Consider the following 24031-nt stretch of genomic DNA (forward strand, 5'->3'; position numbering starts at 1 on the left):
AAGTTGAATGTTAAATGTTTAAACTTTCTAGAGTCAACTGTAAATGGCAAAAATGGTAAATGGAAAAAGAAATCTTCAACCACCCCCCTCCACATATAAATTTGTGGAGATGCAGATAAAGCCCTTGTGTTTGAGTTTTCTTAAGTTTGCAAGTGTTAAAACCTGACAAATTTGTTATTAGCTGCTAATTATTCATGATTATTATTTCAATGATGTTGATGACGACGGTGATTCTTCTTCTTCCTCTTCCTCATCTTTTTATCATTATTATTACCATATCCTCATCCTCCTCCCCGAGTCACTGCTGTGGGTCCTCCTGAGGTTACCTGTGCTGCAGGTGACGATGTTAATGACCACAGGTGACAACAGGTGAGGAGAGGAGTCACATGAGGGAGCTCCGCTCAGGTGAGATGAGATGAGATGAGATGAGATGAGGGGAGGGGCATAACGCGCAGGTGAGCAAGCTCAGACCTGCACTCCGCCACACAGGAACAAGCCAAGTCTCAAGGTAGACTCAGCTAATTGAAACAACAGTCTCCCTTCGTGCTAATGAAAGGATGTGCAAATGGTTGCACTCTTAAAGTGTTGAAATGATGAAGACATCAGTTCACACAGTATATGGGTATTACAGGGTTAATCCATTAGGACCGACTAAAAAAGTGTTAAATTTAACTCTAAAAGTGTTGGCTTAACACTGTAAAACTACAATATGTTGTTGATAAAGATTCTTGACAGACTTGTTGTTAATGGTGTTGTTTTGAACGTCTACAAATTGAAATACTGCATGTTGGCAGCCGGACTTCATTCTACCTTGATTACTTAAACACTGTTTCCTTTGCCAACTCATTTGAACAAGAATGGAGGTCATGTGGTACAGGCATCCATCAAATTGCTAGATGTCATTGTGATGTAAATCTTTTCACACCCTTGCCAAGTGCGTTCAGATGTTTCCTACCAAGGAAAGGTGTGTGTGTGCGTGCCTGCGTGTGTGTGTGCGTGTGTCTGCATATGTGCATGCGTGCAATGTGCATGCATGCATGCGTGTGTGTATGATGTAACATTGTAATCTCTGTAGTTGACTGACACTGTTGTTAAATAAATCATAAACAGGATGCTATGTTGCTCAGGCTACTCTTAGAAATAAGTAGTCTGAACAAAGACTGTGTTGACATGAACACAAGTTCTTGATGTAAATGCAACAGACTGGCAACTTAAAGACGATTTATATTTTTTTCTACATGATTTTGTTTTAAGCCGGGGTGGTTATCATCAACCAAAACACTGAGAGAACTTCAGGTTTCACATTTTATTTACACAAACAGATACATTTTATCACCATTCCAGTACTCAAACTCAAAGATGAGCAACAAGCAGTCCTCAACACCTGTGCCTCCTGTGTGAAGTCCAGGCACTCTTAAATCAGCTACATTACTTCCACGGTACTTGGTCACCTGTTAAAGCTCTTTAAAGCAGTAAAATGACTTCCAGCCTGTAGTCGAAAGAGCTATGTAAGGAGCTGGACTTCTTTTGGGGATGAAGTACCACGGTCCAAAAATAAGTCCTTGCTGCTTTTTGACTATGTGACCTGAATGACAGATAATCTTCTATCAGATTTTTCAATCTTAAATCACTCCAACCGTATTTTGTCAAACATTCATATTTCATAAAGTGTCTCTCCTACTGAACTCAATGACATTGTCAAAGAAACTAAGATTTTGAGCTGAAAAGGCCTAACCCCTATGAACCGTCTCCCCCAACAGAGAGATGACATGTATAGTCTGACAAGTTCAACAGCAAAGTGGAGAAGATGTATTTGAGAGTCGTTGAGCACACTGTATGAGATGTGGCTTGGTGTGCAACTAGGAAAAAGCTGTGACTCGTGTATTATATGTACACAGGCAAAAAAAACAACCCTAAAGTATTCTCAGATAACGAACTAGAAATGCAGTTTTTTTGTAATGTACTGTTTTAATGAGTGCTCTCAGCATGCTTAGTAATTTCACACTACTTAGTTTTTTTTTCTCTGCAGTGTTTCTTTCTACCCTGAAGTGACTGAAATGGAAAATGAAATGCACACAGTTACTTAGCGCTGATCTTTGCCCCTAAGGTCCCATTAGCGTTTCTGTTCTCTGTTTTCTTCGCGGCGGAGCTCTCCTGAGTACTGTGGGATGGACTGTTGCCGTTTGGAGATCCCTTCGGGAAGCCGGAGTTCAGCAGCTTCTTGCCTCCTGTAGGAGTGATGGCGCCATTTTCTCCTCTCTTCTTTTTGTTCTCATCTGCCATCCTCCCCTCTTCCGCCTCTCCTCCTCCCCCTGCCTTCTTTTCGGTTGTTCCTCCATCTGGCGCTTTTGGCTCCGTTGTCCCTTGAACATTGGACGTTTCCTGTTTGGGTTCTTCTTCTGTGGTCTTCTTCTCCACCTTTGACCCTTCTCCTGTCTCCTCCTCTGTCTTTGATGTTCCTTCTATGTTCTTCACTTCCATTTTTGAGCTACCCTGGGCCTTCTCCTCTTTCAAACCGTCCTCCTTCTTTCCTTCTTCCAATGCTTCACCAGTCTTATCCCTTTCTGCGTTCCCTTCATCCTTCACCTCCTGCCTTGTTGCCTCTCCCTCCGCTGTCCTCTGCTCCTCCTCCTGCTCCCTCTCGTCCTCTATGTGCACGGCCACCTCCAGGGGCGAGGCGCTGCCCTGCCACGCCAGCTTGTTGTCGAAGCCCCGGAAGTTGTTCTTGGCCCCGGTGATGTAGCGGCTGAGGATGTCGCTGCTGTCCATCTTGGCCTTACTGGGGTCCTGGCTGTCCAGGCGCGTCACCATGCTCTGGTGGAGGTCCTTCATCTCCGCGTGCACCCGCGTCACCACCTTGCCCAGCTCCGTGATCCTGTTGCCCACGTCTGACACAGACACAGGCACACACATGCACATGTACAAAGCATGCACACACACATGCACGCACGCATGCGCGCACACACACACACACATGCACGGAAACACACACACGCACGCACGCAAACACACACACACACACACACACACACACACACACACACACACACACACACACACACACACACACACACACACACACACACACACACACACACACACACACACAAAGAAACACACACAACTTCTCTTACAAGTCAGCATAAACACACCCAAAGACGCACATTTTCGACTATTATCATTCACGAGAATGGATTCAAGTACAGTAAAACTGACATGCTCCCCTTGTCTTTAGATTGAGGGTTTGGTATGCCCCAATAACTTTTTTTGTTATTATATTATCATTATATGAAGGTACCTTTGCGCTTGGTTTCCTCAAACTCGCGCCGCGCTGCCTCAATGTAGCGCTGGACGAGGGCCTTCATGACCTGTAGTCGATATGGCAACCGGTTCTCCCCTTGTTCCCCATTGTTGTTCAGGGTGCTGTTAGACTAGAGAGAAGCAACCAAGAGAAATTTAATGACCAAGAGGGGTTTAACATAGAACACAAGGATTGGACAGTACCTATCTATTAATTTTATTTTGGTAGGACTTTAATTGAAGACAATGAAGCACATGCTCTATTGTTTTGTATGATATTCACCATTGATGCAATTGGAGGATATTCTGGATCTTTCTTGTTGCAACAGCAGCAAAGCTTTCGAAAGGTGCCCCTAAATAGCAACAGATAGGTAATATATATCAGATTAAACATGATATAAATTTCTGTAGTTTAACAGTTAGCATTCAACATTTTTGTAACATAACACACTGGTTCAAGTGGAACATCGCAGATGTTCACATTCCGGCGCCGTGCTCCCTGTGAAAAACTTGGTGAAAAACGCTCATAAAAACTGACAAAAAACACACTAATAATAATGTTATCACTGCAACAATGTGGTAATAATTGACACTTTTTAAATTATTTGTAATATGTTTATAACACTTTTAGCATTTTTATAGCGCTTTAAGCTGGGTCGTTTCAGGGGCAGGGTTTTACTAGCCATGCTGTGCCCTCCTAGTGACACTTTCAGCGTTGCAACTAGTCAGGTCAAGAGCAATACAAGTACTTTCTGAGTTCCCGCAAATACGGGAACTCCTCCCACTTTGTCGATAAGCAAACAACCATAAGCAAACCAAGGGAGGCAGGTCAACCATGCCGTTGGGGAAACGTTAATTGTTATGCTCTTGGTAAGACCAAGTCTCGAAGAGATTTGAATGTCGATGATAATCAGGCTAGGGTTTCACAGTGGTGCCACCCCCTCTCGGGTGCTGCCCTGGGGAATTGCCCCTAGGACCGCCCCTGGATACATTATATGATTGATTTGAATATGAATCAGTTTCCCCACCTGACAACGTAGAAGAGTGCTTTGGGTGATGGGATGATGTTGAAAGGGACGGGCATGGTGAGGCCCTCTCTGAAGTAGCTCAGGTAGAGTTTGGAGCGAGCAAATTTCCATTCAACATCAGCGTCGTCCTGCAACAGTGCAGAACAAAGTGCTTAGGGATCAGAATTCCTAGATTTCACAGAATTCCTAATATAACAGAACTTTTGATACCTCATATCTGAACATTTCTAAACAAGCACCAGCATGGCCGTAACTACCATTGAGCACACAGAAGTCATGTCCTCTGTTTTTTTCCCAGGAATGTGACATTTATCTATGATGAAAATCGATATATGATCAACAATGATACATTCAGTCTGTATACGCCACTCCCATTTATCCTCAATGCAGTGATTAATGAAAACAAACTTTGAGTGAAGTGTTTGAAGCATTCTAAATGTACAGTATGCTGTACAGCACGCAGTGTTTGACCTCAGTATTTGAAAATGTCTAGTTACGGCCCTGAGCACCAGTGCTTTGGATTGCAACTATAAGTCATGTCTATTTGGGATTAGTTCATACACGTCTTTAATGCAACTATACTATGCAACTGTAAATCAAAGACTTGTCATGCAATTTCATGTTCATAAATGCGTAGCTACATATTGTGCTCACCTCAATCTTCTGAAAGGAGTTGGTGATCATAGCAATTAGCATATTGAGAAGCACAATGACTATGACCAAAGTGAAGATCCCATACAGAATCCTCCCCACAAATTCAGCGAGCATGTAACTGGGCATGTCCACATAGTCTTGGTTGGCTACTCCAAACATGGTCCAGAATAGGAAGTTGATTGTTTCATTAAACCTGAAAGAAAGAAAGAAAGAAAGAAAGAAAGAAAGAATGAAAGAAAGAAAGAAAGAAAGAAAGAGTCTGTATTGTAAAGAATACAAACCTCCCCACAGACAAAGGCCTACAGTAATTGTGTGGTGTACTAGCCTAGTATCTATGACAGAACCAGTAATTACAGGAAGTCTCAAACAGACAGCGTCACTATAATAATGAAATATATAATAAAAAGCAACTAAAATGACCTACTTTCCCAGGTTTGGTGATATGACATAAGGCACATATATGTTGTTCAACCCACAGAGGAATGCAGTCCCAATGATCATGAGCAAGAACATAAACCTGAAAGAGAGGCATACAATTGACAGCTGTTAAGAAGTGTGGACCCAGTGGCTGGTTTAGGAAATCTGAGGCCACGGGCAAAGAACAATCTTGAGGTCCCCCCTGTAATAATCTGTGATGTATAAATGCAGGAAAACAAATATCGTAAAGTGATGACGAGGCCCCTAATTGGACGCGGCCCTGGGCAATTGCCTGACCTTGTAACCTCGGTAACACTTTACAATAAGGTTACTTGAGTTAGGACGGAATAAGGTCTGAAGTAATGACTGATTAATAGTGAATTAACATGTGATTCATGCATGCAGAAATGTCTAGTCCATTAGTAGTCGACATATAATGATGAATGACTCACTATGAAGTAAATGTGGTACATCAGGGGTTAATTAAGGGTGTGAGATCCAAATGTTAATAAATCATGTGTTAACATTGCGGAAAAAGATCATACCATATCTTTCCGATCATATATGAATCAGACCTTAGTTAATGGTGCAGTAATAATGGAAACATATGGTCAGTAATTCCGATTGCACCGTTAACTAAGGTCTGATTCATCTATGATCGGAAAGATATGGTATGATCTTTTTCCGCAATGTTAACACATGATTTATTAACATTTGGATCTCACACCCTTAATTAACCCCTGATATATCACATTTACTTCATAGTGAATCATTATTATTCCAATCATGAGCCATTCATCATTATGTATTGATTACTAATGGAGTAGACATTACTGCATACATGAATCACATGTTTATTCACTATTAATCAGTCATTACTTCAGACATTATTCCATCATTACTCATGTAACCTTATTGTAAAGTGTTACCGTAACCTCAATGTAAAAAAGCGGCTATGAGCCTTGCCGTGGCCATCCGGTAGGGCACTCGCCTGCCATGCGGCTGACACGGGTTCGACTCCCAGCCCTTTGCCAACCCCTCCCTGTTTCTCTCCCCATTCGCTCTACCTCTTGTACTGTCCTGTCCAAAATAAAGTCTAAAAGACCCACAAATATCTTTTAAAAAGGCCTATGAGTGCACCCTCAATTCCCAACCCTCAATTCCCCACTTGTGAGATAGTCTAGTGTTAACCAGGCAAGAACATTACCTCATCATGTCATCAATCATCTTGCCGATGGAGATCTGCAGTGTTCCCAGGGACTCGTGGGCAGGCAGGATGTAGGCCAGCCGGGTGAAGCTCAGCATGCTGGTCACAGCAAACAGGATCTCAGAGATGAACTGGGGGTCCTCCTGTCGCCAGTCCTTCCTCACTGGCAACAGAGATACAGTCATGTAACTAAAGTACCCAACTGCTCTGGTTGTGTGTAATTGTGTGTGTGTGTGTGTGTGTGTGTGTGTGTGTGTGTGTGTGTGTGTGTGTGTGTGTGTGTGTGTGTGTGTGTGTGTGTGTGTGTGTGTGTGTGTGTGTGTGTGTGTGTGTGAATGGGTGTGTGTACATGTGTGCCTCCCTTGCTTCCACATCCTTGTGCATCTACACATCTTATTTAATGTACATTCACCTGTTCAATTTAATTAAGCAGAAGAGAAAGTGTCAAGACACCAAAACCATTCTTTGAAGTTGAAAGTGTTACACTTGAATGTAAGGGTGTATGTACAGTAGGTGTTATTGTCTGTTTATAACCTGAGTCCGTGAAGTAAACGCATTCCTCTGCTGCGTTGGGGTCCTGGCACACAAAGTAGCCCTTCAGCATGATGAGGACGCGCAGGGCGAAGGAGGCCAGGTACATGCTGAGCACCATCATGTCTAGAATGTTCCACCAATCCAGGAAGTAGCTTCTGAGGCCTTCGATCCAGACCTCCTTGCATTCAAACCAGAAGAAACCTGCATGTATTTATAACACAATCAAACAACAATATTTTGAATGGTAAATGATAAATGGACTGTATTTATAAAGCACCTTTCCACTCCTGTAAGCACTCAAAGTGCTTTACATTGCATGCCTCACATTCATCCATTCACACTCACATTCAAACACCGGTGGCCGTGGCTTCCACGCAGAGTGGGGGTCGAACATACAACTTTCTGGTTGCCAAACAGGCTCCTACCACCTGAACCACCACCGCCGCAAGGCCAAATTCATTTCAGTTTGTGGGTAAATTGTCTGCATTAACATGAATTTTATTTATCTATTTTATAAGGGTGGTGTGCAAAGTTCAGACTTTCATTCAGTCTAGCATCAATGTGTTTCCCAAGCCATAATTATGTGTGAACGCAAGACTCATTAAGTGTTGTCTTGTGGTCTGGAACCCCACGTCCATCTAACTCACCAACTACCCAGACCATGTGCATCGAGTTGTGCAGGAAGTTCTGCTTGCGGGAAGCGAAGTCGAGGCGAAAGATCTCCATGAAGATGGACTCTCCCAGCAGTGTGATGAGGAACCACATGTAGGACGCAGAATGCAGCAGGAACTTTATCACAGGGATCTTCATAGTCTTCCCAAGCTGTTGAAGACACACAGGCAAAGGGAACCTTATCACTGTATGAACCTCAATCAATCTGAAACTTGCATACCTGAATCAAACGGGATTGAAGTCATCTTGAACAGTTCAAGGTCAGGCTTGAACCCACAATCTCAAAGAAATTAGGTGAAAGGAGGATGCACAGCTCAGGAAAATGCAGATGGATCATTCTCTCAATCGGGCTATACCGGTAACTATCAGGTAAAAAGTAGCTCTCAGAGAGCACAGACCGTTGCCAAGACTGTGGCCTGAGCCATTGCACTGGTGAGTTACGTATTTTGCCCACACAGGACAAGAAAGCCAACAAACAAACAAACCAACGTGAAGAAAACGTGTTAATGTTAATGCAGTAGAATAGAGCCATCCCAAACCTTGGATTTGGGGGCGACCCAATAGACGAGGCAGAGGAAGGGCATGGTGAGGAAGATGGCCAGGGAGACCAGCAGTTTCCACGCCGTCTTGCTGCCCCTCCACCACGACAGGTTGCCACACCAAATGGAGGACAGCACTTGCTGGCAGATGGGGTGGGTCACAAACTGTGGAGGGGGAGGGCGGAGGCGTCCTTTTTTAAGTACTGTAAGTGGTTTGAAATCATTCATAGAAAGGAAATCTTCTGTATGAAGGAAGTTGTGCCTGCATCATGTGTCTCCTCTATATAAAATCCCACGAGAACAACCATTTTTACAGATATATCTGTATAAAACGTTTTATGTATTAACCTGATCATTTATCTTTATTTATTTACCACTTTATTAGGATAGTTGAAAAAAAATCTACAACTATCTCAAAACTATGAGTATGAAATTCCTGCTCTGACCTGCTTCTGATTGTAGTTGACAGCGAGTCGGAGGCGTGACAGGTTGGGGATTCCCGGCTCGAAGGTTTGGTCGTCCATGTCCTCATCGCTGTCTCCGTCGCAGTTGTTGAGGATGGTGGTGACCTCACTCTGGTTGCGGCACATGGCCAGGAGCTCCACTGCAAACTCCTGACACAGCTGCTCCAGATCCAGGTACTGGGGCTGGAGGGTAGGGTACAGGATGGACGTACACCCGCACGCACACACACACACAAGCATGTGTACATGCATGCACGCAGCATTCACACGTACACACGTACACGTACACGCATGCACACACACACACACACACACACACACACACACACACACACACACACACACACACACACACACACACACACACACACACACACACACACACACACACACACACACACACACACACACTCACCATATGAGAATATGTAACAGGTATGCTACTGAGGCTAGAGGGCACATCACACATAAGACATGGGCCACATCATACTATCCACCATGTGAATCACCGCAAACCGCTAACTCCTCCTGACACCGCCACTCCAGGTACTGGGAATAGGGGGTGAAACACACACACACCTACTAACACAGATGACATTGGATTCAACACACTAGTCATCCTAACGCTTGGCCTAACCAGTCAGACTTCAGAAGATACTGGAACTGGATAAGAAATCACACAACAGTACCCATTTAAAATGTCAGTATGTAGTGGTCTCTCCGTCACACAAAGGCAAAGACCACTGACATGTAGAAGAGCAAAAAATAGCCATGTGAAAGTGAAAAAAAAATATTTTGAGATATTGCTTTAGATCCAGTTTTCCAAAGGAGTCCTTGAAATGGGAATAGTGATTTAAAATGAAGGTTGCATACATTTGCATGTGAAGCAAGCAGTCTAAGTTTGTCTCCATAAAAAGCAGAGAATGAGAGCACATACTGTATAACAGAGGCCAACTAGCAGAGTGTGGCGTGAAATGTTAGTAAACCTCCCTCCCAAAGCCTCCTACAGTATCGGTAGTGCTGAGCTATTGCACTTGTCCTTTAGCTCAGCGGTATCGTGCTGTGCCTCCCATACCTGAACCGATGCGTTGACTAGGATGTGGCAAGTTTGAGACCCCGAGGGGGCAGACTGCGACCTTTGTTACACACATCAGGAGCACAGGTGCTGGACAAAACAAGGTAACTTAAAGGAAATATTAATATCCACAACACTGTTTAATGCTCCCAAATATTTAATGGCATCAGCGACTTCAGGGGAAATATTTAACAGTATTGCGGACATGTACTATTTCCTGTTGGCTTGTTTCCTTACCTTGAACTCTGGCTCCTTCTTGGAGAGCCTGCGCAGCTCCCGGCTGAGGTGGAAGGCGCTGAGCATGGAGTCCTGAGCGGTGACGGACAGGTAGGCTCTGCTGGCTATGCCCCTGTAGGTGTTGATGCGGGACAGGGAGAACTTCAGCAGGTCGTACTGCCGAGCGTTGCGGCACTCCAGGCAGGTGCAGGAGATGGAGTGGGGCAAGGGGATGTCGTGACCCCTCTGGGTCAACATGGTGACGATGTCGTACAGGTCTTTCTGGCAGGCCAGCGTGAGAGGCGTCACTCCCGGGGCGAACTGCGAGTCGTCGATCGAGTGATCGAAGATGGCGTTGGAGAAGGAGCGCACGTCCATCTTGTTGCCCTTCTCCTGGTCCAGCTGGTCCAGCAGCTGCTTGACGAAGCGCGGCTGGTTGGTGTCCACGGCGACCAGCAGGGCCTCGTGGATCTGGCGGAAGTCGAACTTGACGCCCAGGAACAGGGTGGTCATCATCTCCTCGTTGCCCAGCCGGATGGAGAGGTTGAGGGCCTCGCGCCACAGCCGGTCCTCGGAGTCGTCCAGCTGCCGGATGATGCCGTCGCCGGTGGACAGCAGCCGGCTCACCAGGATCACGTTGCCCTCGTGGATGGCAGCGATCAGCTCCGGGGGGAAGTGGAGCTTTTTGTTGACGATCTCTCGCCAGTGGTCCGACTGTCAGGGGGAAACAGAACAGTATTTGATTTCATTTATTTCAGATGTTATAAGAGAGTCCACAAAACAAAATATGTAATATCAATAGGGACAAAAGAAACAATAAACAGTGGAGTCAAAAGACAGTGTAAAATAGTGTTGCCAGTGTAATTTCAACTCTACAGGTCAAATGTTGTTTCAGAGATCATTTCAATTCTTTAAGGTTCGCAGTATATTGACACTGGGATTTTCCTGTGTGTAGGCCTATTGATTATGGCAATGATCAGAATGTTTTCAGAGAGTCCGCACACTTAGAATCCTTTTTTTGTGTTTTATTTTTTAATGGCAGGATAACGTTTCGACCTCAACAGTCTTCTTCAGATTCGAAATGTTATCCTGCCATGAAAAAAATAAAACACAACAAAAAGGATTCTAAGGACTCCTCACTCTGAAAACTACAGTTGACCTTCGTCCTGCACCTTTCCCTGGGATGTGCACAATCCTCTCCTTCAACTGAATGATCAGCTTATGAAGTTATCAAGTAGCATACTGTATCTGTTAACTATTTACTTTTTTTATTAGAAATGTTATTTTTGTAGGCCTTCAATAATAATAGAGGGTAATTCATAAAATAGTTCTATAGGCTATCAGCAATGGAAAATAAACCCTAGCAACCTGTTTTTAATCAGCGATGGTTTCATCTAGGCATTAATAACCTGCAAATCTTTCTTACAGTGAGATAGAAGTAGGCCTAGATTCGAACAGAGAAGGAAATGTTTTATAGACAAGGAATCCCACAGGTGTCTTGTGAAACAGAAAAAATGACTCACCGTGATGTTCTCCATGTCTCTTCTTCAGCCCATGCAATGATGAACTTGATCTAATTTCGTTTGTCAGCTTCTATAAAGACTCTCCAAAGATCCCAGGTATTGTAATCCAAAGTACATTGTCCCACATTATACCCTAACTTACATGTTGAAGTGGAAAAAAAGATGTATTCTAATTTTCTGTGGCGGCTGTGACGGTGGTGTTGTAAAAACCCTGTCACCTCTGTTTGAAGTCCTCATCTGGGAGAATTTTTGAACATGCACAATGTACCCTTCCCTGAAACAGAACAACAACCGCCGTCCTCCCTGGAGGATGGCAGCAATTAGCCCCCTCAGCCGTCTCATAGCTCATTAGGATGAGCAGAGCCGAATCGTTTCTTTGAAGAAGGTTAATTAATTTGGCTTCTTTGGAAAGGATTGCGTGCTAGACTAAAATATATCTGAATCTGAATGCATATATTTGAACATGCAAAAAACAGTGTCTGTGTGTGGAGTACCTTCTTTATTTTCCCTTTAAAACAACTGTGTGTTATTAAATAAAGCTTGGGTTGAAATGATTGTTTAGTCTAGTATTTACAGTCTATATTGTTAAGATGTATACATGACAAAATCGCCTGAAGGTAACATGATGTAAAAAGCATTTAATTTACCCTATTATGAAATATGCATGTGTACTACATTTTCACATGTTCTTGCTCCTTGGGGACATATAAAAGCAGACAACATAATACACAGCACTGAGAGGAAGTTAATTAATTGGAAGTGTTTGTGGCTTCACTAAAGGACAGTGTATACTCATTGTCTTTGAATATGTATGCTTAGCCAAACAAATAGCTCTTTTTGATATGCTTTCTTCTGTCAGATCAGGAAGCGTTAAAAACAAGGTCAATTCCCTAATAGAGGACCTGGTAGGCTGTCAGAGGAGCTGATGGGATTGGATAAGCTGGCATTCCACTGTGCACATGTGGGTTGAATCGTGCCATGGGGAACCTGTTATCTTGTACCATGACTCAGCATTATTGGGTATGTTTGAGTATCACCAGTTTGGGTTGCTGTCATTGCTGTCTGGGCCAGGAAACAGTGACCAATCATGGAAGTTGGCCAATAATAATAATGATAAAACACAAATACACAGACCAAAAAATGAATCCATTATGATTTTTTTATATGATTTGATTGAATTCCGGCGTTGTTGCAATTACATGGTGATTATAAAACCATTACATGCCATCTGGAAAACAATCTGGAGATTCGTCACTGTGGTGACAAGACTGTATTTCCACTAATGCAGTGACCTGCCAGTCACACAACACTGGTGGGCCTTGATTTTCAGTCCGTTCTGAAACGTGATCCAATATTTATGTAAAATCCATACGCTACAACAACACAACGTTTCATATGCTCATTTGCCAATGGGTCCAAGGGTTGGCATATGGACTACAATAACATTGCATACCAATATGTTGGGAAGACGAAGCATTCCCATATCTAGCATTGTCCTTATGTAGCAGAGGTGTATAAATTAGAATTGGAAGTAGAAGTACTCTTATAGTATAGCTACCTCATTGGGTATAGTGGAATAACGGCTGTATAGCCTAAATCTATGTAAAAATCATGTAGGCCTACTAGCATTGTAATTCATCAATAGGAATATTCGGTAACACTTTAGAGTTGTAAATGTTCTTTTAATGTCTTCAAGTGTTGAATTAACACTTCATCTTTTACTGTATATGCACACTAATGTCATATTTATCTCACTTGTTAGTCACCTCCCTCTCTACCCTTTGCTCACATGACCCAACAGGCCACATGAAAAAAAACGAAAGACATATTTACTTCCTGGTAAGTGTGTGCGTTTGGTCAGGTCTCGTTGTTCTATCAGCATGGCAGAAGCTAATGTTTCGGTATCTCAGGACCGGTTCAGCTGTCCAATATGCCTGGATCTTCTAAAGAATCCTGTGGCCCTTCAATGTGGACACAGTTTCTGCATGGATTGTATCACAAGCTGCTGGGATAAGGAACACTTGAACGGTGTCTACAGTTGCCCACAGTGCAGGCACACTTTTCCTCAAAGACCAGTTCTGTTCAAAAATACCATGTTGGCTGACATGGTAGAGATGTTAAAAAAATCAGGAACACGGCGTGATTCTCCAACTCTGGCCTATGCTAAACCTGGAGATGTGGGGTGTGACGTCTGTACTGGGAGAAAGCGGAAAGCTGTCAAGTCTTGCCTGGTTTGCTTGTCTTCTTATTGTGAAACTCACTTCAAGGCTCATAATGACCTCTTCCCAGGCAGGAAACATAAAGTGGTCGAAGCTGATGGTAAACTAAAGGATCTGATCTGCACTCAGCATGGAAAACTACTGGAGGTTTTCTGTCGTACTGATCAGAGGTGTATATGCATGATGTGTGTCATGGATGAACACAGTGGGCATAAAACAGTTTCAGTTGCAGCAGAGAGAACCGAGAAACAGGTAAGAACATTCAGTGATCATAAACTGGTTTGTCTTGTTCTTTAACAATGTGACCACAAGTTAGCCTGGCCTTTCCATCCTTACGCTTCCACTGAATTAATTTGTCTCGACACATAACCACCAGTATACAGTAAGAGCAGGTAAGTGTAGGACAGTGTGTTATGGTTTCTTGAAATTATATAGGCTAATTGAATTAGGTTATATAATTGTATACCAGGAAAAAGAGTTTTGCTGTGAATCAAAATATATAGTAGACCTGCTATCTATGAATGTTCATCTTCACACATGATAAAAAGGCTCAACATGTTATGTTATTAGTGATTATATTTTTTTGTCACTTAAGCGTATAGCACATATTGTTAGTGGATTTATTTTCTCACAGAAAGAGGTGGGCCTAAGCCAAAGGAAATGTCAGCAGACAATTCAAGAGAAACAAAAGCACCTGCAGGAGCTAAACACGGCTGTGAGGGTGATGAAGGTGAGTGGCAAGTACAAGGCAACGGTCCAAAACATTCCTTTTTTAAATTACTTTGTTTTGGGCATTTTTGCCTTTATTTAGATAGGACAGTCGAAGATGGAAACATGAAATCAGTTGGAGAGACAGACACAGGTTGGATTAGGATATGACTCAGGCTGGACTCAAACCTGTGTCCTCATGGGCATGCAAGCACCCCCCCCCCCATTAAAAAAACAACATTTTTGAATGATAATAAATTAAAAAATGTCTTTCATCAGTGCAACTACAAATCTCTTGCTTTCTCAACCATAGAGTTGAACACTTTACTGTAGCCTACATCATATGCAGCAAGTCCACTTTGAAATTGGTATGCTTTTTTAGAGTTTGCACGCAACATACTGTATAGACCTCATAGGCTAACTAAAAACCATTGACAGGCACAGGGCAGAAACATGGGGCAGGCTATTGGCTTCTCTTAGTGAAAGTTGTAAACCTGTTAAGTTGTGTCTCCAAACAGCTATCTGCTCAGGCAGCAGTGAAGGACACTGAGGGGATCTTTGCTGAAATGATCTGCTCCATTAAGAGAAGATGCTTTGAGGTGACAGAACTGATTAGAGAGCAGGAGAAGGCTAATGTGACGCAAGCTGAAGTCACTGGAGCAAGAGATTGCCGAGCTGAAGAGAAGAGATGTTGCACTGGAACAGCTCTCAAAAACACAGGATCATACAACCTTTCTCCAGGTAATCCATTGGAACAAATAAAAGAACTATGAGAATGTAAATAAAAATGTCATCTTCCATATTCTCACCAGTAGGCTACATTTGGTGTCTGCAGAGTTTTCGGCCTCTGTGTTCCTCAGCTGACCAAGGAAATTCATCACGTGACGTCTGCTCGGAGGTGTCATTTGAAAAAGTCTTACAAACAGTTTCTCAGCTGAAAGCTAAACTAGAAGACTTCCTTAAGCAGGATAAATGCAGTATTACAGAGACTGGTAGGTATGGATCACTTAAATTAACATATTTGTAAACTACTATTTGTAAAGTACTTAATTGATATCCTCTCTCTCTCTGCAGTGAAAATGATCAGCCTATTTCCTCCACGGGAGCTCTCGAAGAAAAGATACAGGTATATCACAGAAGAATTCAGAACTGTATTCTTGAATTCAATAGAGACGTGTTCATCACAGAGGAGAAAACGAGCAAAAAGTAAGTGTTATGTGCATTTCATGTATGAATTTAATTATTAAGTTCATTTTCAATCTCATTCTATTTTTGTTGGGGGTGGATGTTTGCTCTGTATTCATTCAGCATTTTTTGCATGTAGAATGGAAATACATAGCCTAATGTAAATGTAGGCTACCTAATAGTGTACAAAAAATTACACACAATATAATACAAGGCAAGTATGGGGTGATTTGTAAAGTAGTAGCACAATGTTGTGTTCAGGATACATTTTGAACTTTTCCAATACAGATTGTGTGGAAGACATAGGAAAGAAAAAGTCTATCATAGGCTACTTCACAACATTAAGCTTAGCTCACACTTTGTGGCACCTCTCTCACTTTCAGCTGAAGAAGAAGAAGAAGAAGAAGAAGAAGAAGAAGAAGAAGAAGAAGAAGAAGAAGAAGTTGACAACAGATGTAGACCGTACGGTATATCTGGAAGATGTGCAAAATGGAGTGGAGTGGATACTCAATAGAAAAAGTTCTTTTTACAAGTACAAGCTGCACATGAACACACTATGCACTATGACGTCTACAAGTGCTGAGTGACATATGGGGTATTTTATTATATTCCAACAGCTGTGTTAAGCTGCCTTTTTCAAGTTTTGAGGTGTTTGATATTGAGAACATTATCTGAATGTGTGACATTAAATTCTTGGAATGCATCTCAGTGTATTTAGGTTTAAAGTAGAACAAAAAACCCTTTCTATACGATTTGTAACATTAACAGGTCATTCATGAAAGGTAATAGTGGGAACATGGTTCCACTGCCCTAGGCTATATTAAGGGCTGCAAAAGGTTTTGGATGGAGTCTAAAAAGTAATGCATCACCTGCAAGCATCAGCTACAGATTTTGGGTAAGTGTTGACAGGCTAAGATTAACCAGCCACAAATGAAGCCTAACTGTGTAGATGTGTTGCATACCTATCATGTTAGAACATAAATAACTAGAATGGGCACTCGGTAGAGTGCAAACCTTCGCCTACGCCACTTATTTTTTTCTGGCCATCTTCAGAGTGTGGGGCATAACATTCTCCAAATTTTGGTGTTAGTTTCATTTAAATCGGACCAGAATATCGTAATATTACATACAAAGTATTTGGCCCAGTCTTGACCTCTTACTCAATTCCGCATGCACACGTTGTTCTGGCATGTAGTGCTTGGCAAAGAAAAACGTTTTTGACCTTTTCGTGACCTTGACCTTGACCTTTGACCCAATCACTCCCAATAAGTAATTGATTGTTCCTTGAGTCATGACCAATCATCCCAGTAAATTTCATAAAAATCAGCTGAATTTACGTTTTTGACCTTGACCTTTGACCTTTGACCCAATCACTCCCAAAAACTAATCGATTGTTCCTTGGGTCATGACCAATCCTCCCACTAAATTTCATAAAAATCGGCTCAGTTCTGTCTGAGTTATACGAAGTACAAACAAACATTTTGACCTTGACCTTTGACCTTTGACCTTTGACCCAATCACTCCCAAAAACTAATCGATTGTTCCTTGGGTCATGGCCAATCATCCCACTAAATTTCATAAAAATCGTCTCAGTTCTTTCTGAGTTTGACCTTTTCGTGACCTTGACCTTTGACCCAATCACTCCCAAAAAGTAATCGATTGTTCCTTGGGTCATGGCCAATCATCCCACTAAATTTCATAAAAATCGGCTCAGTTCTTTCTGAGTTTGACCTTTTCGTGACCTTGACCTTGACCTTTGACCCAATCACTCCCAAAAAGTAATCGATTGTTCCTTGGGTCATGACCAATCATCCCACTAAATTTCATAAAAATCGGCTCAGTTCTGACTGAGTTATACAAAGTACAAACAAACATTTTGACCTTGACCTTTGACCTTTGACCCAATCACTCCCACACACTGAGTTATACGAAGTACAAACAAACAAACATATTAACAAATAAATAAATACACAGCGGTCAAAACATAACCTTCGCCGACTTTGTCTTGGCGAAGGTAACGAGTGATGCCCCAGACTCGAAGTTTACAGATGAGCAAATTACGTTTGCATTTGCTGACGCAAAATAAATGCTTATAAAGGTTTGACAATGACTTTTGTAATTATTATGTAGTTATTCACTATTTTTCTAGTCTATTATTACCAGAACATTACTTGGTCAATTACAAATAATTGCTGATAATTAGTTAATACAGCAATTAATATAGCATTTCACTGGTATTTACAAACATTCACAAATATTTTAGTCAGAATTATTTCATTCTTTGTAACATGCAAAAAAAAAATTAAAAATACTGTATATGGCTCCATGCATACAGCTCCAGGCCTTTTTAATTAGAATACCATGAAAAAGTTGATTTATTTCCATAATTCCATCAAATAACCAGAAATGAAACCCCATTGAAAATGAATGGGGTTTTATTTCTGTTGAGTTAGAATTAAACTGGTGAGTTAACACCAAAACGTGGCATGGAAATCTACGGGGTATATTGAAGAGTGAAGTGTGGGACACCAGGTCAACAAACAAGAACAGCTGACAACAAAGCATCAAGGATATCTAGGCTTCCATAACTCCCATACACCGTTTCTGCCATTGACTTCAATGTTAAACGCATCATAGCCGTTATTAAGACAGAGAGAGTCCTAACCAAGTATTGAACATTGCATGTGATGTAGAAAGTACCAAATTTCAACTGATTTGATGTGATCTGAATTTTGGTGAAGAAAAGTTTGATTTTATTACAATATTCTAATGATGCGAATTCCCCAATTCATGTTTTTTTTGAGCTGGAAGGCCAACGTATATAAAAAGAAAAAAATTAATGACTGGAAGTTAAAAAAAACTGGGCCATGAATCTACAATCCATGACAGTTTAACATTATTGATGGAATTATGGAAATAAATCAACTTTTTCATGTTGTTCTAATAAAAAGGCCTGGAGCTGTATATGCAGTATAAGTAATATAGCATACCTATTGTTAATGTTTTATTCATATTCAGTTAACTATTTACTAAGTTTTATCAATACTTTATAATAGTACTTACATTGTATTTCTTACACATACAAACATTTTTTAATGTCTTGCTCATAATTTGTTCATTATTTACTTATTTACTAAGTACAGTTGAGGACGATATTATTAGCCCCCCTCCTGAAATTAGACATATCTCCTCATTGATCATTGAGAATGATCATTATCAATAGATGTATATTATTCTGGAAACGAATACACTATGGAGATAATATCCAATAAGTTAAATTTGGACTTTTCCATTTTCACAATGAGTTTAAACAAAAAAGTGTAAAAATGGCAAGGACAAAATTATTAGCCCCCTTATCATTAATAGTCAATACAGTGCCATTTATGGACACCAGGCACTTTGATTAGTTGTTAACTATGTTGGCACATGTCCTACCAGGGATTTTGGGCCATTTTTTCATTGCAAATAGTTAAGCTGGTCTAAATTGCATGGATGTTGAGGATGGACATTCATTTTCAGCACTCTTCAAATACTACCTAAAGGATTGAGGTCTGAACCACTCCATGACCATGGTTTTAGTATCCTTGAAGAACATTTGAACTATTTTGGATGCAAGTTTTGGGTTATTATCTTATTGAAAGATCCAGTGAAGATCTTAACTCCCTCTGTGAGCATATTTTTGCAAGGTCACTTTCCACGTTCTATCATAATTTTCAGTTTTTATGGTGCCATACACCCAAACAAGGTTTCCTGTGGCTGAGGCTGCCACAGAATGATGCATCCACCACCATGTTTAATTGTGGAAACCATCTTATAACGATTCAAGGCCTATCCCTTTCTTCACCTGATAGAAGCAGAATTCATGCATCAAAGCAGGTGCAATTGAATATCATCAGATGAAAGCAGAGACTCAGACAAAACTCATCTTTGACTTTCAAATGTTCACAGGCAAAGCTCAATAACACTCTGATATGCACTGCCTTTAGTAAAGGGGTTCTTCTGTGATGATGGCCCCAAAGCCCAATATGATGACAAGCCCTAACAACTGTCTTTCTTGGGGGGGAGAAAACCTCCAGGTGAGGCCAGGTCAATAGCAATCATCTAGGCAGGTGTCCAATGCTTCTTTGGCCTAATGAGGCTAAGCAGTTTCCACCGTTACACATAGTGGAAGGGCATCAAGTTTAGTCTGTTATTCAGCCTCAGACACAGGGAGTCTGGGTCTGAATCTGGATTGCTGGCTCTTCCAACAACATTGTAACCCAAAGCATACATTTAGATTAGTTCAGAGGTTCTTCAAGGACACTAAAACCATGATATTGGAATCACCCGCTCATAGTCCAGTCCTCAATCCCACTGAGAGTCTGTGGTTAATGTCTATGCTCAGCATCCATGCGATTTGGACCAGCTAGAACACTTTGCAGTGAAGAAATGGGCCAAAATCCCTAGTGGGGCATGTGCCAACCAAGGTAGCAACTTATCAGAGCCTGTTGTCAGTTTTGGTTCATAAATGGCGCCATATTGACTATTAATGATCAGGGGGCTAATAATTTTGTCCTGGTCATTTTTGCCCTTTTTTGTTTAAACTCATCGTAACAATAGAAAAATCCAAATTCAACTCATTGAACATTATCTCCATCAGTGTATTTGTTTCCAGAATAACAGAAACGGTGAATAATGGTCATTCTTACTGAGATATCAAGAGAAATGTCTAATTTCAGGAGGGGGGCTAATAATATCGTCCTCAACTGTATGTATACTTTATAAGCGACTTCATACAACTCTGTTAGAGTATGATAACAAAGAAACCGTTTGTTTTGGTATTGTCCCAATCAATGCAAAGACCAAACCTACACCTTTGCAATTGGTGCTGTTCTTCAATGCCTTTTGATTTCAATCCCCAAAGTTTGGTTAGGCCAATTCAGAACAGCATGCTGCTGCTGCATACTTGTGTGAAATGTATGTGCTGCTTTCCAGGCCCATACATCATAATGACCAACCTAATGACCTGAGCCTCCGGATCTATCACAACTTATTATAGCCTAGGCCTTCTGATTGTAATCATTACAAATGATGCCGTCGGCCGTCTCGTTGCCTAATACATCACCTTTGAATACTCACAGAACTTTTGTGTTATCAGTTATCCATCCTGGACAGAAGCCGCAGAACACCCCCATCACAAATGCGTCTCGTCACAAAAAACCCACATAATGTGCCATTACTGTAGGTGTAATATGATATAAAGACAGGCCGTGGCCTCTATTTAGTTTGATGAACGATCTGTGCAGAGTAAAAAAAATAAGTATCAAACTGAACTAGAAACAGACTGATGGCAATGCGTTGTTGTCTACGACTGTAAATATTCCATAAAATTAAGTCCTCTCTGCTGTAAATGTCTCTGCATGCTCTAATATATACTCCACTAAAGATGTGTTCTCCGTATTACATGTATGACAGCCCCATTTCACTGCTCAGCTATACACAACCAATGGGCGAAGTGATGCTGTATAAGTGCAAAAGGAGGTCATTAGATGGATTAAAAGGCAGGTAATTTGAGAGTATAGCAGTTGGTGATCACCAAATGGGGACAAATGAACCAGACTCAAGGGCCATTATAGCTGGTGGGAGAGAGAAAGGGAGAGAAAGAAAGAAAAAAGCAAGGGAGAGAAAAAGAGGGATGAAGAGGAAGAGGGAGAAAGAGAGCAGGAAAGAGAGAGTCAGAGAGAGAAGGAGGAAGAGGGAGAGGGAGTTAGAGAGAGAGAGAGAGAGAGAGAGAGAGAGAGAGAGAGAGAGAGAGAGGGAGCGCAAACAATCAAATCACTTTAATTAAGTCTGTTGAAATGGCACTGCCTTTTACTTCAGTTGGATTACCAGAAATACAGCCCTTCCACAACAATCTGCATCACTGACGCAGGCTCTCTCCCTTTTCTCTCCTTCTCCCCTCTCACTCTCATTCCCACCCTCACTTTTCCTGTCGCTTCAGCTCTCTCACTCTCTCTCTTTTGCTCTTTCCCTTTGCTCTCTATCTTTTTTTTGCTCTCAGACTCAGCCTTGGTCCTCTCTGCCTTTGGTGATAGGTTGTGCTTGGAGAGAATAGAGAGAGGGAGAGAGAAAGAGAGAGGAGAGAGGGAGAGAGGGGAAGACAAAGAGAGACAGAGTGAGATATCCACTCCAGTTGTGCATGAGTGCATGGCTAACAGACTGAGCACTTCGCACAGACAGCCAGCCAGAGCAGGAAGAAGTCGGCATTTATCCCTCTCATCAGCTAGCCGGACGCGCTCACGCACACACACAAACAAACACATACACACACAAACGCATACACACATGCACAGACTCCAACACACACATACTCATAGACACACGCAAGACGCACACACAGACTTTGGGCTCTGTGTGCTCCACCAGTGGACTTGTGGGAAAGCTGCCTGTACTGTAGAGGGCACAATCCTCCTGGGACCGCCGTGCAACAGGCCCCTTGGAATAAGGTAAGGCACACTGGAGAGATCCGCTAGATGGTGTAAATAAATGTTAATGTTTTACTTGGATGAATTATTCCTGTGCTATCAGTTGTATTACTCTTAGGACAAGTTGGAGTAATTTAGAAGATTATTTGTGCTGAAGGAGATCTTGGAGAGGCTGCTTAGTGCCCAGTTGAAGAAACGTCTGAAAAAACTTTGAGAAGAGAGTTGGTTTTTCGGCAAATCAATGTACTTTTTGTTTGCATTTCAGTGAGCTCTTGAGCTGTGGACTTGTAAGATTACTTTAGCAAATAGATGATAGATTATTTTAATTGCATTGGATAAGTTTATTGCTGAGCTGTATTGAAATAAGTGATAAACATGAAATGTTTTACTGGGGAAAAAACCCTCAGCAGTGTTTTTGCTTATGCTGCATTTCACTTTTGTAAAATTGCAATGTGCGCCGGACTGGACAGCAGCAGTCATAATCCTCATCAGGATCCCTTTTACAGGAGACCGTCTCTTTAATTAGCCTTCATGTTAAAAAAAATCACAGCGTTTTTCCGCACCAGACATCTCAGCACAGCAAAAGAAGTCTGATCAATCGCTGCATGCTTCTTGCCGGCGTTGTGTGTGACATGCTGCCGATGACAGCGTGCCATATTGTTTGCCGAGTGCTGTGCGTGTGTGTGTCTATGTACGGTGGGCAACAGACTGGTTCCAGATCTTGCTGTTTGTGTTTGGCTATTTTCTCTCCTCTCCTCTGTATACTCTTTTTGTGTCTTGGCACCGATAGGATTCTGCATAATTAGGCTGTGACAGCACGTCTGTGGACGGGAGAGCTTTCAGTGCAGTAAACACTGACAGTGTCACATGGTGATGTACAGAGAGAACCAGGGATGTCCTTTTCTGTTTCTTCTCTTTCCTTCGTTCTTTTGTTCTTTCTTTCTTTCTTTTTTCTTGTATTCTTACCTTCCTTTCTTCCTTCACATGCACCCTAGGGCACTGGACACTTCTACTTGGCTATTAGCCACCACAACAGAGGACTGAGACACAATAAAATGAACACACACACACACACACACACACACACACACACACACACACACACACACACACACACACACACACACACACACGCACACACGCACACACGCACGCACACACGCACACGCACGCACTGTCAGTGTTTCAGAGTAACCTCCTTTTCTGCTGTAACGATGTTCTCTGTGCGCTCCTATCCAGTGATAATTCAGAGCAGGCTGTGTGTGTGCATGGCGATGGAGACCTCTGCCAGGCTGTTGTATCTGAGTGGCGCCGCCGTGCATGCTGATCTCTCTGCCAGCCAGGCTCAGCCTGTGACAGTTGAGGACAGGGAGAGGAGGAGGATGAGGAAGAAGAAGAGGAAGAAGAGGAGGAGGAGGAAGATGAGGAAGGCTTGAGTAATAAACACAATCAACCATTCGTCAGTCATCCCATTAAGTTTGCACAGCAATGGGAAAGAAAGAGGAAGATGAGGGGGAGGAAGGGTTGAGTAACACTGTATACACATTCAAGTCATTCAACTAAGTTTTGGGCAGTAACCACGTGAGAGGAGAAAGAAGAGGAAGAGGACTTGAGTAATAACATTCAACCATTCACCAGTTTTTTTCCACCACCCTGGTGTAGCAACAGTGGGAAAGGAGGTGATTGGGGGAATAGGAGGAAGGCTGGAGAAATAAAGAAAGACATGAAACCATTTGCCAGTCCTTTCACTACAGACTGGGGCAGCATCAGTGGGAGAGGAGGAGGAGGAGGAGGAGGAGGAGGAGGAAGACTGGAGTAATAAAGAT

At 42.1% G+C, this 24031-nt stretch overlaps 2 protein-coding genes across 2 annotated transcripts; one reads left to right on the forward strand and one right to left on the reverse strand.

Annotated features, from left to right (window-relative positions):
- Positions 1-1336: 1336 nt before the first annotated feature.
- trpc2a (transient receptor potential cation channel subfamily C member 2a) lies at positions 1337-11644 on the reverse strand. The gene is made up of 13 exons (XM_063204342.1): positions 11630-11644; positions 10128-10820; positions 8798-8998; positions 8352-8516; positions 7788-7962; positions 7141-7341; positions 6607-6769; positions 5407-5499; positions 4983-5175; positions 4329-4456; positions 3584-3653; positions 3299-3431; positions 1337-2888 (listed from the first exon to the last, which is right to left on the reverse strand). The coding sequence occupies exons 1-13, from the start codon at positions 11642-11644 to the stop codon at positions 2080-2082; spliced, it is 3039 nt and encodes a 1012-aa protein (XP_063060412.1). The 3' UTR covers positions 1337-2079.
- Positions 11645-13482: 1838 nt separating this feature from the next.
- Positions 13483-15442, forward strand: LOC134453561 (E3 ubiquitin/ISG15 ligase TRIM25-like). Its single transcript, XM_063204343.1, has 4 exons — positions 13483-14100; positions 14483-14578; positions 15075-15297; positions 15392-15442. Exons 1-4 carry the CDS (start codon positions 13510-13512, stop codon positions 15418-15420), a joined length of 939 nt encoding a protein of 312 aa, XP_063060413.1. The 5' UTR covers positions 13483-13509; the 3' UTR covers positions 15421-15442.
- The last annotated feature ends 8589 nt before the right edge of the window (positions 15443-24031 follow it).

This window comes from Engraulis encrasicolus, chromosome 8 (genome assembly GCF_034702125.1).
Source record: "Engraulis encrasicolus isolate BLACKSEA-1 chromosome 8, IST_EnEncr_1.0, whole genome shotgun sequence".
NCBI classification, from domain to species: Eukaryota; Metazoa; Chordata; class Actinopteri; order Clupeiformes; family Engraulidae; genus Engraulis; species Engraulis encrasicolus.